This window comes from Bos javanicus, chromosome 12 (genome assembly GCF_032452875.1).
Source record: "Bos javanicus breed banteng chromosome 12, ARS-OSU_banteng_1.0, whole genome shotgun sequence".
In the NCBI taxonomy this organism is placed as follows: domain Eukaryota; kingdom Metazoa; phylum Chordata; class Mammalia; order Artiodactyla; family Bovidae; genus Bos; species Bos javanicus.
In genome coordinates this window covers 86,887,556-86,902,239 of record NC_083879.1, presented here as the reverse complement: position 1 = coordinate 86,902,239, position 14,684 = coordinate 86,887,556, and the positions used below count along the sequence as shown (strand labels likewise).

The following is a 14,684-nucleotide window of genomic DNA, read 5'->3' as shown; positions in this document are numbered from 1 at the left end:
AGCAAGACTGCAGACATTTTTGCAGGATTCATCATGAACTCATTACCAAATTCAGACTTAAATTGAAGAAAGTAGGGAAGACCACTAGACCATTCAGGTATGACCTAAATCAAATCCCTTATGATTATACAGTGGAAGTGAGAAATAGATTTAAGAGACTAGATCTGATAGAGTGCCTGATGAACTATGGAATGAGGTTCGTGACATTGTACAGGAGACAGGGATCAAGACCATCCCCATGGAAAAGAAATGCAAAAAAGCAAAATGGCTGTCTGGGGAGGCCTTACAAATAGCTGTGAAAAGAAGAGAAGTGAAAAGCAAAGGAGAAAAGGAAAGATATAAGCATCTGAGTGCAGAGTTCCAAAGAATAGCAAGAAGAGATAAGAAAGCCTTCCTCAGCGATCAATGCAAAGAAATAGAGGAAAACAACAGAATAGGAAAGACTAGAGATCTCTTCAAGAAAATTAGAGATACCAAGGGAACATTTCATGCAAAGATGGGCTCTATAAAGGACAGAAATGGTATGGACCTAACAGAAGCAGAAGATATTAAGAAGAGATGGCAAGAATACACAGAAGAACTGTACAAAAAGATCTTCACAACCCAGATAATCACGATGATGGTGTGATCACTCATCTAGAGCCAGACATCCTGGAATAGTGAAGTCAAGTGGGCCTTAGAAAGCATCACTATGAACAAAGCTAGTGGAAGTGATGGAATTCCAGTTGAGCTATTTCAAATTCTGAAAGATGATGCTGTGAAAGTGCTGCACTCAATATGCCAGCAAATTTGGAAAACTCAGCAGTGGCCACAGGACTGGAAAAGGTCAGTTTTCATTCCAATCCCAAAGAAAGGCAATGCCAAAGAAGGCTCAAACTACCGCACAATGGCACTCATCTCACATGCTAGTAAAGTAATGCTCAAAATTCTCCAAGCCAGGCTTCAGCAATATGTGAACCATGAACTTCCTGATGTTCAAGCTGGTTTTAGAAAAGGTAGAGGAACCAGAGATCAAATTGCCAACATCCGCTGGATCATGGAAAAAGCAAAAGAGTTCCAGAAAAACATCTATTTCTGCTTTATTGACTATGTCAAAGCCTTTGACTGTGTGGATCACAATAAACTGTGGAAAATTCTGAAAGAGATGGGAATACCAGACCACCTGACCTGCCTCTTGAGAAATCTGTATGCAGGTCAGGAAGCAACAGTTAGAACTGGACATGGAACAACAGAGTGGTTCCAAATAGGAAAAGGAGTACGCCAAGGCTGTATATTGTCACCCTGCTTATTTAACTTCTATGCAGAGTACATCATGAGAAACGCTGGACTGGAAGAAACACAAGCTAGAATCAAGATTGCCGGGAGAAATATCAATAACCTCAGATATGCAGATGACACCACCCTTATGGCAGAAAGTGAAGAGGAACTAAAAAGCCTCTTGATGAAAGTGAAAGTGGAGAGTGAAAAAGTTGGCTTAAAGCTCAACATTTAGAAAACGAAGATCATGGCATCCGTCCCATCACTTCATGGGAAATAGATGGGGAAACAGTGAAAACAGTGTCAGACTTTATTTTTTGGGGCTCCAAAATCACTGCAGATGGTGATTGCAGCCATGAAATTAAAAGACGCTTACTCCTTGGAAGGAAAGTTATGACCAACCTAGATAGCATATTCAAAAGCAGAGACATTACTTTGCCAACAAAGGTCCATCTAGTCAAGGCTGTGGTTTTTCCTGTGGTCATGTATGGATGTGAGAGTTGGACTGTGAAGAAGGCTGAGCGCTGAAGAATTGATGCTTTTGAACTGTGGTGTTGGAGAAGACTCTTGAGAGTCCCTTGGACTACAAGGAGATCCAACCAGTCCATTGTGAAGGAGATCAGCCCTGGGATTTCTTTGGAAGAAATGATGCTAAAGCTGAAACTCCAGTACTTTGGCCACCTCATGTGAAGAGCTGACTCATTGGAAAAGACTGAGGCTGGGAGGGATTGGGGACAGGAGGAGAAGGGGACGACAGAGGATGAGATGGCTGGATGGCATCATCGACTAGATGGACATGAGTTTGAGTGAACTCCAGGAGTTGGTGATGGACAGGGAGGCCTGGCGTGCTGTGATTCATGGGGTCGAAAAGAGTCGGACACGACTGAGCGACTGAACTGAACTGATTGATGTAAAACCACAGCTCTCCTTTGCTAGATTTCAAACCCTGGGCAGCTGATGGCCTTAGTTGGAAGAGAATATCAGTGTACTTTGGGAGTTTAAACACAATCCAGATTTTTAAGTCTAACAATTCAAAAACACTTTCTTTCATTTCTGATATTACACTTTAACCCCAGAATTAACTTTTTTTGGCCAGTCTGCAGATGCACTGGCCCATTTCTCTGAAAGGACCTTGGCAAAAACAAAGGAAGGCAATGGAGGAACAGTAGACTGAAATCCTACCGATTTTCCTGTCAGAAGAATGTATACATCACAGTTGTAACCCTTAAAACAATCCCCCCTTCCCCAGCAGTGGGTCCGGGTGTGCATGAGCCTCTGGATCCCACCTGGCCTCAAGGTCCCACCCTGGTGTCCACGGAGCTCAGCCGTGAGGGCCCCTCCATCCTCGGTGAGCCAGACACCTCCTGGCTTAGATATGGTGGCGGAAGTACACAGCACCGGGCTCTTGCAGTCGCTTGGCGGCTCCTGTCTGTGGGGGAGGGCTGCTGCAGTCTGGGTGGGACTCCCTGGTGTGGACACTGCAGGTTCAGGGCCGCTCCGCCCTCTTGGGGCCGGTGGACCCTCCACGCAGAACTGCTTGCCTGCTCCAGCCCCCGACATGGGCCGTGCACAGGCCCTAGTTCGCCTTCCTTCCCTGCGCTGCCGGGTCCCTAAGCTCCACACCCCCGCCCCCCGCCCCCAGTACAGCTGGGAGGTCGCTGTGCAACTACCCCCGCCCCCACCCCCCAACCCAGAGTCGATGCTGTTGGATTGAACGCCGGTTCCCCAGCAGGTTCAGGAAAGCGCTGTTCGGGCTCCACTTTTATTGTTGGACGCGCCTTCCTCCTTCCTGGGGGCTCAGTTCAGACGAGGGGTCCCGGAGGAAGGGCTGTCGGCGCCCACCGCCCACCGCGGTCACCCGGCACCGGTTCCCCGTCACGCCCCTGACCCCGGTCGCCTCTCGGACTGGCTCGGCTCGGCTGCTGAGTGACTTGTCGGAGCCAGAGCGCGTATCTGGGGACCTTGATGAGCAGCAGCGGCCCGGGCCGCTCGGGGGGCGCGGCGCCCAGCAGGCCGGTGAGGAACCAGGCGCCCCGGTGCTCCCGGACCACCGCGCCGCCCGCCACCCACCGCGCCGCGCCGGCCGCCGCGCCCCGCTCGCAGCTGGTCCGCGTGGTCACCGTGGCATTGAGGGCCCGGCCGCACTCCGCGGGCTCCACGTGCGTGACCCGCAGCCGCAGGGGCACCATCTCGCGGCCGCGGAGGGTCCAGCCGCCCAGGACGCCCGGCTGCGGTAGGAGGACGCTATCGGCGAAGTCCGCGTCGGCCGTGCAGACGGGCCGCCCGGCGTCCGGGCAGCGCACGGGCCGCGCCAGGTCCAGCAGGGCCACGTCGTTGTGCCCGGTGTCCGCCTCGAACCTCGTGTGCACGTGGACGCCCCTCACGTGCAGCCGGAAGTGGGACCCTGGAAGGAGGCAGGGGCGGGGCTCAGGGCGACTCGGCCCGCCTCCCCCGCGTTCCCGCCCGCCCCGCGCCGTCGCTGCGCCTTCTGCCCAGGGACCGGAGCGCCCCAGCGGGGGCCTCTCCCACACTCTTCTCTGCAAAACCAAGTGAGGCGTCCTGGGGGCGCGGCGGGGGCTCAGTAAGGGCAGGCTGAACAGGTCAGAAGAAATTAGGAAGAACCTCTGGGAGTGAATCAGACTTGCCTGTTCAGGAGTCATTTTCTAGGCTGATGGGCTGGTGACTGAAAAATGTCTGAGGAAGGAGGGCAAAAATGCATTCAATATTGGCGGGTCCTAGGGAGCACTGTGGAGCAGTTCACAACACAGCCTCGGCGCAAGGACGGAGGTCTGACTGCTGCACTTCAGTGTCAAACCAAGTGCCCCAGTCCTCGGCTGTCAGGTTCCGCATTGCCGGCGTGCTGTGCCCAGAATTCCGCTAGCTAGTCCCCGTTGCTTTGCCTGTATGAGTGATCTCACCAGAGGGAAGCTAAACCGAGTCTGTATTTCATTAGAAGCAAGAATTCTAGATTAAAGGAATTCTTTTTATTTCTACACAGGATAGTTTTGTTTCCGGTGCCATCTTATAAAACCGAATGACAAAGTACTCACTTGTTTTCACACTAATGTTTGCGTACAATAGTGAGCATGTTGCTGTTGTCAGCACAAAGTTGTCCTGTATTAGAACACCCCCGCAGAAGTCTTTTCCTTCGGAATTTGTTAGTTTTACCTTTAAAAACCAAAACAGACAAGAAAGAGTTAGCCTGCCTTTGCAGCATTTGGGGCAGCACAGTGTTGTGGTTGAGATTGTGGGGCGCACACCCTCCAGCCAGCCCAGCGCACCCCCCATTACTGAGGCCCCCTCGGCGCGCGGAGGGTCGGTGGGGGCGAGAAGGGGAGAGGTGAGCGGCGGATGCGCGGGGTTGGGGGCGGGCAGTCAGCAAAGGTACAGTTCCGGGGAGACCAAGCCCCACCCCCGGCTCGCCCCTCACTTGAGCTCCCCTCCCTTGACCCTTCCAGTCCTGGTGGTCACTGAGCTGTGGCTGTCGCTTGGCCAGGCCTCCACACAGCGGCCACGTGCTTCCACCTGGCTGGACCCGCGTGTAAGCGTCAGGTGAGGGAGACGCGTTCGGCACCTGCACACAAGTGTGCACGCGCACGTCCAGGGGGCCAGCGCAGCCCGGTTGCTAGAGCAACCCGTAAAGCTTTCTGTCAAGTGATGGTCGCTATGGTTACTGAGCACTTGCGATCCACTGGTCCAAGCCAGGATGAGCTGCAAGTGAGAAATGCTGTACACTACACGTCCGAGAGCCAAGGCTTAGGTAGAAAGAGGAAGCGTACATATCTCAGCTTTTAAACTATTCGTTGCGTGTTGAAATGATATGTAGACGTATTGAGGTAAGTAAAGCACATCATCAGAATTAATTTCACCCGCTTTCTATGCACGTGGCTGCTAGAAAATTTAAGTCAGGTCTGTGGCCAACGTGGTGTTTCTCTTGACAGGGCTAAGGAAGAACGGGGTGATCTGTATTAGAGGCCTTGGGATGCAAGGAAAACGCAAAATGTAGGTAAAACCAAACCCACCTTGGTGGTATTACTGAAAATAGTGCTTATTTTGCGGAGTTACTAGAAAAGCAAGAAAAGAATAAAATACTGGTCAAAGTAGCAGATGAGCATAAAAGAAAGTGCTTGAAATAGTTTGGGAGAAGGGTCAACATGACTTCGTGTGTTGCTAAGTTAAAACATAAGACACTGAAGCTGTGAGTTCAGCATGAGAAAGTTCTTTGAAGTGCAATTTGGAGGTTGTAGACAGTTCACCTAAATCAAAGAAAGGACAGATGACAGACAGGTGAAACATAACAAAAGATTAAAATGTGTTTCTGTTACCTGCCACGGGAAAGGCAGAAGGTTCTGCTGGCTTCCCTGGGGCCTCTGGCAGCACTCAGGACCAAGGGTTCCACACGCACACCTGTCTTCATTGTGGTGGCCACACGGAAAGAAAGGTCAGTGCCTCCCAGGGCAGGCAGTGGGGTGACCGTGGTGCTGACCCAGCCTGCTCTGTGGTGCCCATTAGGTTGAGATACTTCGTGTATATGATGGGATTCCATACCTGCTCTCAGAGATGGTGGGGATGGGGGGCGGGTAGGGGAGCCTGGCGGGGGCTGGGAAGCCCCCTTCCCTGGCCCTGACCAGCCACAGCAGGGGAAGTGGGCTTTCAGAGTCGCTGCAGAGGAAGGCCCGGGGGGAGGCTCACCGTGGGGGAGGCAGGACCTGCGGTCTTGGCCCAGCTTGTGGCCCCTTGCACAGCTGCACGTGTAGGACTCTGGTCCCGGGTAGCAGAAGTGCTGACACCCGTCCAGCCTCAGGGGGTGACATTCGCTTTCAGCTAAAAGGAGAAGAAGGGGAAGGCAGAAATATTACCCTGGAAACAGCCATTCTGAAGTACCCTTTTTAGTCCATCCTAAAGGAAATCAGTCCTGAATGTTCATTGGAAAGACTGATGCTGAAGCTGAAACTCCAATACTTTGGCCACCTGATGCGAAGAACTGACTCATCTGAAAAGACCCTGATGCTGGGAAAGATTGAAGGCGGGAGAAGGGGACAACAGAGGGTGAGATGGTTGGATGGCATCACCGACTCAACGGATGTGTTTGAGCAAGCTCCGGGAGTTGGTGATGGACAGGGAGGCCTGGCGTGCTGCAGTCCATGGGGTCGAAAGAATCGGACACGACTGAGCAACTGAACTGAACTGAACAACTATCCTTGAGCGTGGGGCTCTGGCTTTTCATTCCAAACGTGCTCATGTGAGCGCTTCCATTCAGTTTCAGGAACGAACGGAGGTGGAGCCCGCCGTGCCCCTCACAAGGATCCTCGTGGCCCCTCTGTGGGCTCAGTTCCCGCCATGGCAGCCAGACTTCTTAAGGGGCTTCTTCAAGGCGGGGATCGGGACAGGGAGGGGACGTGTGTGGGGTGAAGCTGGGAACCCTGCCCTGCGCGCTGTACTTGGGATCTCCTCCCAGCACCGGGTTGAGCTCTCAGGGAGGCCGGTGGAGCAGAACGCCGGCAGGTTCCGTGTTAACATCGAGGACAGAGTTCACTTCTGCATGGAGGGGTCTCTGGCTGCTTTGACCCCCGGTCCCCGCCACCCCAACCCGCAACGTTTAAGGGACACCAGGTGATGAAGCTGAGAACGGTCTCGCACCCACGACCCAGGAGTCGGGCCCTTGGGGGAGGAGCGGGGGTCCCGGGAAGGGGCGAGGGTCCCGGAGAGGGGCGGGGGTCCCGGGGGAAGGGTGGGGGTCCCAGGGAAGGGCTGGGGGTCCAGGGAAAGGAGCCCCAGGGCGGGGTCTGGGGGAGGGGCGGGGCTCACCGAAGGCGCAGTTGGGGCCCTCGTAGCCCGGTGCGCAGGTGCAGGCGTAGCCGCGGATGCTGTCCTGGCAGGACCCGTTGTTGAGGCAAGGCTGGGAGGCACACGGGGAGCCACCTGCGGAGAGGACGCCCCTCGTGGGTGACCCCCTGACGCCCCCGACTCAGTCGGCCCACCTGCCCCTCTAGGACCCATGTCCTTGCTGAGAGGCCTCCCGGAGACCCCCGGTCACCGTGGTCCCCAAACAGCACCCGCAAGCCTTGCCTTCCGCAGCTTAATCGGCTTCTGGCCATCAGCACAAGGCCTACGGGAGCTGGGGGAGGGGGTGAGCTTCCCTCTCATCCCACGGATGGGAGCCCTTCCTTTGGGTCAAGGTCCAGGAGCCCAAGGCTGGGCACTGGGAATCCTCTGGCCTCGAGTTCTCAGCCCTGGAGAGCGGGGTTGATGCTTCCTCCCATCAAAGCAAAAAGCAGAGGAGGTGGCGAGCCAGGTGCAGGAGACACTCACCCATGTATGTCCTCCAGAATTCATCCTGTCCGAGGGAACATAAGGGTGTTAGAAATCAAACACCTGTTCTTCCACCTTCTCCTGTGGCTGAGCTTGAAGGTAAGAAAATGCTGACTCTGCTCACTTAGTAGGTAAATGCTGGTTGAAACGAGAATATGAAATTCTCTATATCTACTTCACTTAAGTGAAGAGAAGTCGCTTAGTCGTGTCCGACTCTTTGTGACCCCATGGACTGTAGTCTGGCAGGGTCTTCCATCCATGGGATTCTCTAAGCAAGGGATTGAACCCAGGATTGAACCCGGGTCGCCCGCTTTGCAGGCAGACTCTTTAACCAGCTGAGCCACCCGGGAAGCTACAGCTACTTAATGCCCTCTTTAATATATGTTCTGGGCTTCTCAGGTGGCTCAGTGGTAAAGAATCCACCTGCAGTGCAGGAGATGTGGGTTTAATCCCTGGGTCAGGAAGATCCTCTGGAGGAGAGCATGGCAACCCACTCCAGTATTCTTGCTGGGAAATCCCGTGGACAGAGGAGCCTGGTGGGCTGCAGTCCATCGAGTCGCAAGAGTCGGACAGGACTGAGCGACTGAACATCCACTGCAGCGTGTGCTCCACGAGCTGCTTGGTGTGGATTTGCTGCGACCTTTGGGGAAGGGAAAGTGTCAGTAGCTGAGACGCAGCGCAGACCCCACGGCCCCCCGGGCACCTCTCACCCAGGTGGTCTCCAGGGCCCCACTCCGCAAGTGCCGGATGCAGGTGTGAGAAATTCCCACCGCTTTTTCTGTTTTATAAGCCAATTCAGCAATGATGGAAATTTGCAAATTGCGTATAGGAGGTGTTGTTTTCAGGCAGGGAATCTAAAGGTAGGAGACTACTCAGACTTAAAGCCTGGAGGTAAGCGGATGAGCAGGCCGCACACCATCCCCGGCTTCCAACAGCTCAAGTGTGCTTGCAGCCTCGGGGGCGAGCCCAGCTTTCCCTTCACCAGGAAGTTTTCATTCTCCCAGTTCTATGAAAGATAGTCTATTTGAGAGGAGTTTTCTTATACATGGGCATCTGAGAAAATATATTTTAAAGCAGTTAAAAAATATATTAGAGAGAGGCTTCCCTGGTCCCATGGTAAAGAGTCTGCCTGCCAATGCAAAGGACACAGGTCCCATCCCTGGCCCAGGAAGATTCCACGTGCCTCGGAGCACCTAAGCCCACATGCCAGCGACTGAGCCAGCGCTCTAGCACCCTCAGGCCACAACTGCTGAGTCCACGAGCCCAGAGCTGTGCTCCTCAAGAGGAGCCACTGCGATGAGAAGCCTGAGCATGGCAAGGGAGAGGGGGCCCACCTGCCACAAGAGAGAACTTCACTGCAGCCGTGAAGACCCGCCACAGCCGAAAATGAATGAATAAATAAATAGACCTTAAAATATATGTGGTGGTGGTTTGATCGCTAAGTTGTGTCCGACTCTGTGACCCCATGGACTGTAGCCCGCCAGTCTCCTCTGTCCATGGGATTCTCCACACCAGAATACTGGAGTGGGTTGCCTTTTCCCCTGGGATCTTTGCAACCCAGGGATCAAACCCAGGTCTCCTGCACTGTAGGCAGATTCTTTACTGAGCTATGAGGGAAGCCCCCTAAAATATATATATGTGTGTGTGTGTGTGTGTGTGTGTGTGTGTGTGTGTACTCAAGAAACAGGTCAACATTTGTTCAGAATCAACTTTAAATATTGCTGCCTTGATATGTAAAGCATATTACATGTTTTGCTGTTCTGAGAATTTACGCACAAAAACGCAGCCCCTCTGTCTGCCCCTGGCAAGCCTCTGGGTAACCGAGACGGGCGAGGTCCTGGCCGTGGTCTTAGTGTACTGTCGTCGCTTCTGATCCAAGGTGCTGATTATGAGAGGTGTTCTTACTGTGGAGGCATCCTAAGGAGGACTTTTGTGGTGTTGGTACACTGAAACCATCTCGTCTCTATTAAAAATACTAAATTCTGTGAGTCCTGACAGGCTGAGCAACCTCTGTGAGGAGTCCTGCTGCTCGGGGTGCTAGCTTGCTGAATCCGAGGGGAGAGTTTAGGGACTTTAGGGGGACTGAGCTGCCCTCGGGGTCCCCCACTGACAGGCTGGGGAAAGTGAACTCCCTGCAGTGTCCGATTCCTCGTCTGTACACTGGGTTAGATCAACCTCCCACGTAGGTGAGTAGGTTCCTTAATTGAGTCTCTCTTGGAGAACACGCCCCCCGAGGCAGCAAGTCATGGGAAAGCAGGAGAGTGTGCGGCGGGGATACGCACGGTGGTCTCGTCGTCTTCAAACACTTCTCTCGCCTCCTCGTAGACGCAGATCTCCTCCCAGCACTCCTTCTCTAAATGCCCCTCGAAGAGCTCTTCCAGGAGGTAGGAGCCGGCTCGCCTCCACCTGGCCAGAAGCTCGTGCGCTTTCGATGCGGGAAGAAAGACTGCAGGGCAAGATGGGAGTGCAGGTGCCTCAGCGAGTGGGGCTGAGGCCCGGGGGCCAGGCTCCGGGCGACGGGCATGCAGACCCACGAGTGGCCCGTTCCTCCTGCTCCTGACGACACTGGGACCCAGCCCTCCACGTGCAGCCGGGTAAGCAGGACAGAGCTTAGAACAGGAGGGCAGGAGCCCGAGAGGACGGGGTGGAGAGCAGGCTGTGTCCTCCGGGCATCCTCTGCCAGGACGAGGGCCCTCCACTTCTAGCTGGCCACACGGCTGCCTGGCCAGACTCTCCTGGTGCTAAAGGAGGCTGAGTGACCGAACGCTGGCCACCAAGATGCAAACAGAAGGCCCAGGCTGCAGCTCCTGGGAAGCTTCTTGAAAAAAGACAACTGGTGCGGCCCTTGGCCATTGCTTTCTCCCTCCCCTCATCCTGCTGCCTGGGACACAGATGTGATGGCTGGAGCTCTAAGCACCATTCTGAAATATGGGGACCAGGGCCACGTCAGGGAGGACTGTGTGGAACCTTCATATAAGGACTGTGGTCATTAGATTAGGGCTTCTCTGGTGGCTCAGCTGGTAAAAAATCTGCCTGCAATGTGGGAGACCTGGGTTCGATCCCTGGGTTGGGAAGATCCCCTGGAGAAGGGAACAGCTACCCACTCCAGTATTCTGGCCTGGAGAATTCCATGGACCGTATAGTCCATGGGGTCGCAGAGAGTAGGACACGACTGAGCAACTTTCACGTTCACTAATTGAGGATGATGTGCAAAGACCCTATTCCAACTAAAGGTCACACTCCGAGGTTCTGAGAGAACGTGCAGTTTAGGGGCCACTGCATGGATGGCGTCCACAGGTGAGGAGGTGCTTTGGGGCGCAATGTCCTGCCTCCCCGACGGTCTTCAGCCAAACGTTTTCAGCATCAGTGAGGTAGTTCTCCTGAATCAGTCATTACCATTTTAGCTGTGGAATAGCACCTTTCCAATTCGCCTTCTTCTGTCCTTACTTGTTGGCATTCTGCTGTGAAGGAGAACTCTTCTCCAAATGCTTTGTGTTGATTCATTTGTTTAATGGATTTTAGAGTGAATATACCTTAAAGTGAATACTTTATTTTCACTTTACATTTAATGGATTTTATATATTAAAATCCGTACTTACTGGGTTTTAAAGTGAATAGTCAAGCGAATACACTTCCATTCCAGAAGTCCTCTCCGATTCCTTCTCACGTTGTCTGAGCACCGTGGTGTCTCTTGTTTCCTCCTCGTGTCTTTATTGCACGTCTCCTGTGTTCTCTGCCTGGTAGCAAGGTTTCCGTGGGTCTGATTCTATTCTTCCCGCAGGTTCACGGCTGTCTTGTTTCCTGATATGTTGGTGGTTTCCTTTCACCATGTTTGGCCCGCGGGTTTAGACAGGAGCCCCATTTGAGAAAGACCACGTCTCTGCCATCGAGGCGGACGGGACACGAGATTACCGCTGTTTCCAGACCCTGGGCCGACAGCAGTGACTGAATCTCGGGAGGAGGTTCTCTACCAGTGGCCCTGTCCCCTCGGGGACTGTGTCTCTTTCCTCCGAGTGGTGCCAAGGGTGGCCTAGGCTGGGCGGGCGTCTCTTCCTGGGTCCACTCGGGCCGTGAGGAGGTTATAATCATTTTAATAATATACTTATCTAACTGACAGATCCAGAATGCTACTGTTTCAACACACAACGACTGTTAAAAGAAACTAAATTTGCGTTCTGATTTCTGTGCTAAAGCTGTGCAGTCGGGTGTATTTTGAACTCCCAGCAACCTGACTTTGGCCACCAGTTGGGGGAGGCATCATGGCCACATGGGTGGCAGGGGTCCAGGGTCCCCCATCTGCGGTCGCTGGTTTGGGTTCAGAGGTATAGGAAGGTTGGGGTGGGGGGGAAGGGGCCCTGAGCAGGGGCTGCGTGCGGAGGGGCTGGGGTCCCCTTGGGACTCCCCGGAAGCTGTGCCCCATCCTGTCCTGAGCCCCAGACCTGGCGGCTAGCTCTGTCTGAGCCCCTGGGGACCCCAGAGGACATGTTTACTTCCGACATACTCGTCACAAACAGCACTGAGACCAGGAGCTGGGCACAGACCACCCTGGTCCTGCCGGAGCCCCTCGGCTCCCAGAGAAAGCCCCTGAGTGCCCACCCGCTGCCCGAGAGCACCTACCTGTCGGCCAGGCGGCGTGCGGGGCGAGGAGGACGAGGAGCCCAAGGACGGCGAGCGGTGGTGGGACGCAGCCGGCCATGGTCAGCATCGGCCAAAGTCCCCGCCGGCTCCACGCGCAGGGCGGCCACGTCGGGGCAGGGAGCCCGCCCCGCAGAGAGGCTGCCCTCGGAAGACCCTGCGTCAGCGCGTTCAGGGCCCTGCGTGCAGGCTCCACTCCCGCGTTTCTCTGTTTAAAGCAGAGACGGGAGAAGATGGAGAAATGGAAGCCCGAGGCAGAGGGACGCGGCGCTGGCTCGTGGGGGCGGAAGTGGAGCCGTCAGCGTTCCGGCGAGGGTGGGGGAGGCGTCACCCCTGCCTGGCGCTGGCAATGAGAGCCGGCAGAGCGCAGAGCCCCGGGGCTGCCCTGGGAGGAACCCGGACACGGTGGGCGAGCAGACTGCGCCCCCCGGGGAGGGGGCTAAGGCAGACCCTCGGGGCAGGGCCGGTGGCCTCACGAGGTCCACAAGGCCGGGCCGGGCCCGGGTGGGGAGGCCGGGACTGCGGTCTTCTGTCAAGGGCGGGGGAGCCCACCACTGCCTCCCGGGGAGACCAGCTCCCCTGGGGCACCAAGTGCCATGTGGGGACACGTGCTGAGAAGCACGCTCAGCGCCGTGAGGGCACCAGCACGCTGACTATCCCAGGGGACAGCAAACGCACAGGGTGGTCAGGGCGGAGCCCTCCCGGGAGCACTGCGTCTGTCCCTCTCAGTCCCCGCCTCCGTCTCTGGGTCTCTCTCTCTCTGGCTGCCGGTCTCTCCTTCTATCCCCGCACGCCCAGGTGTCGGGTTCGGCCTGGTAAGGTCCCTGGCGAGAACCCCACGCACCCCATCCTGCACCCTCTGAGTCTCCCTCAGACTCTCCTGCGGGGTATTTCCCAGGCTGTCCCGTTCTTGGATGCGGGCACCGTGGAGGCCCCGCTGAGCCTGTTCTGGGCGTCGTCTTGGAGGGCACACCCCCACATGGTGATGACACAGCCTGGGACCAGAGCTACGCTGTCCTGCCTGAAGTTCAGGACGACCTTCCTCGGGCCTCTGGCCCCTGTCGGGGTGGCACAGCGGCTGTCGTGAGGGCCCGTCTAGAATGGAGCCCACCCTGCAGCCCCGAGGGTAGGGGCTGCACCTGCTTCAGGCCGGCCCCGGGGGGCCTCACGTACACCTGTGTGTGCCAGTCCCTGGCTCTGGGCCCCTCCGCACCCCTCTGCGCTCCTGTGTCCCCCCCATGGGACCGCGGGTGCAGTCGAGGGTGCCCCACTCTCGGGAGGGCGGTCAGACCCTGTCCCCCATGTTTCCTCTCTGTCAGCTTCCTGCTCCTCTCCATCCCAGAGGAGACTTCCTCGGAGAGGCCGGGTGGACCAGCTCTCCTGGGGCGCAGGCCTGGCTCGGGTCTACCTTGACACCAGCCTCGTCTCCCTCCAGAGGGAGACGCTCAGACCCGGACGCAGTCCTCCCAGGCCCAGAGTCAGCCCTGTGAGGCCCAGACCATGCTCCCCACAGCGCGGCCCGAGCCCCCACTGACGCTCCGGTTCCTGCAGGGATGGCTTGGCCTGCAGGTGGTGAGGGCCCTCCCTTCCCAGGGGCTAGCCCCCTGCCCGCTAACCTGTGGGCTCGGCCCCAACAGGGGGAGACGCAAGTGTGACGGGAGCCAGGTGTCCCCGAGCCGTCTCGGGACTCTGAACTCCACTGTCCGAGAAACCCGGGTTCACTCTGCCCAGAGGCCCTGCCCCCACCATGCCAGCCTGGCCTCCACCGCCCTCTCTGTGGGGCCTCCCTTTGTGGAGGTCAAGGCGGGACACTTGGGAACAAACCCTCTGGTTTGACCATTTCTGGGAAGCCTGGTCCCACTGATTTTTCCAAACTTGCAATATCTCCTGTTTACAAAACTGTCTGGTGACCCCTGGGGACTCTTGGGATGGAACTTTGGAACTTTGCTTCGTTGGGTTACGCAAAAGGCAAATGGCTCGGGAAACACAACAGGCCCCGCCGAGGTGACCGTGTCTCTGAGAAGCATGTCTGACTTTCCTGACTGTTTGGGTTGAGGGCCTGGAGCTGGTGCAGGTGGGCGGGCTTGGCCTGGGGACGTGACCATTAGAGGAAGGGCCCCCCTCTCGCAGCCCCCCGGCATGCGCCCTGCGTGAAGGGGCCCTGAGGGGCAGCAGGGACTCATCAGAGCCGGGTTAGTGCTCTGGATGCTGCCTGGACCCGGGACTTCAGAGCCCCAGCTGGGGACAGTCACCCCGGGGGCGTGTACGGGACTTCAGAGTCTGTGGGGCCTGGCTCGGGGGACGTGATGCTGAAGCCGGTAAAGAACAGGCCGATAGGTCGATGGCAAAGCATCCTTGCAACAGGAGGCCCTCTGGGCCCCTCTTCCCAGGGTGCCTGCCTTTCCTGGGAGGGCCCGTGAAGGGAGACCCCGCCTGACCCAGCCCCCAGCCCAGCTTCCAGATCCTCTGCAGAGTCCTGA

General features: G+C 56.2%; 1 protein-coding gene across 1 annotated transcript; it reads right to left on the bottom strand.

The window, feature by feature from the left end:
• Nucleotides 1-2,281: 2,281 nt before the first annotated feature.
• PROZ (protein Z, vitamin K dependent plasma glycoprotein) lies at nt 2,282-13,914 on the bottom strand. The gene is made up of 9 exons (XM_061435441.1): nt 13,821-13,914; nt 12,187-12,412; nt 9,852-10,015; nt 7,570-7,594; nt 7,066-7,179; nt 5,950-6,081; nt 5,583-5,668; nt 4,308-4,425; nt 2,282-3,661 (listed from the first exon to the last, which is right to left on the bottom strand). Exons 2-9 carry the CDS (start codon nt 12,272-12,274, stop codon nt 3,060-3,062), a joined length of 1,329 nt encoding a protein of 442 aa, XP_061291425.1. The 5' UTR covers nt 12,275-12,412; nt 13,821-13,914; the 3' UTR covers nt 2,282-3,059.
• Nucleotides 13,915-14,684: the final 770 nt, after the last annotated feature.

Coding starts and splice junctions, on each gene's coding strand:
- PROZ (XM_061435441.1), bottom strand. CDS start 12,274: ATGCTGACCATGGCCGGCTGCGTCCCACCACCGCTCGCCGTCCTTGGG. Junction 10,016..12,186: donor GCACGCCGCCTGGCCGACAG/GTAGGTGCTCTC, acceptor CTTGCCCTGCAG/TCTTTCTTCCCGCATCGAAA. Junction 7,180..7,569: donor ATTCTGGAGGACATACATGG/GTGAGTGTCTCC, acceptor TCCTCTCCGCAG/GTGGCTCCCCGTGTGCCTCC.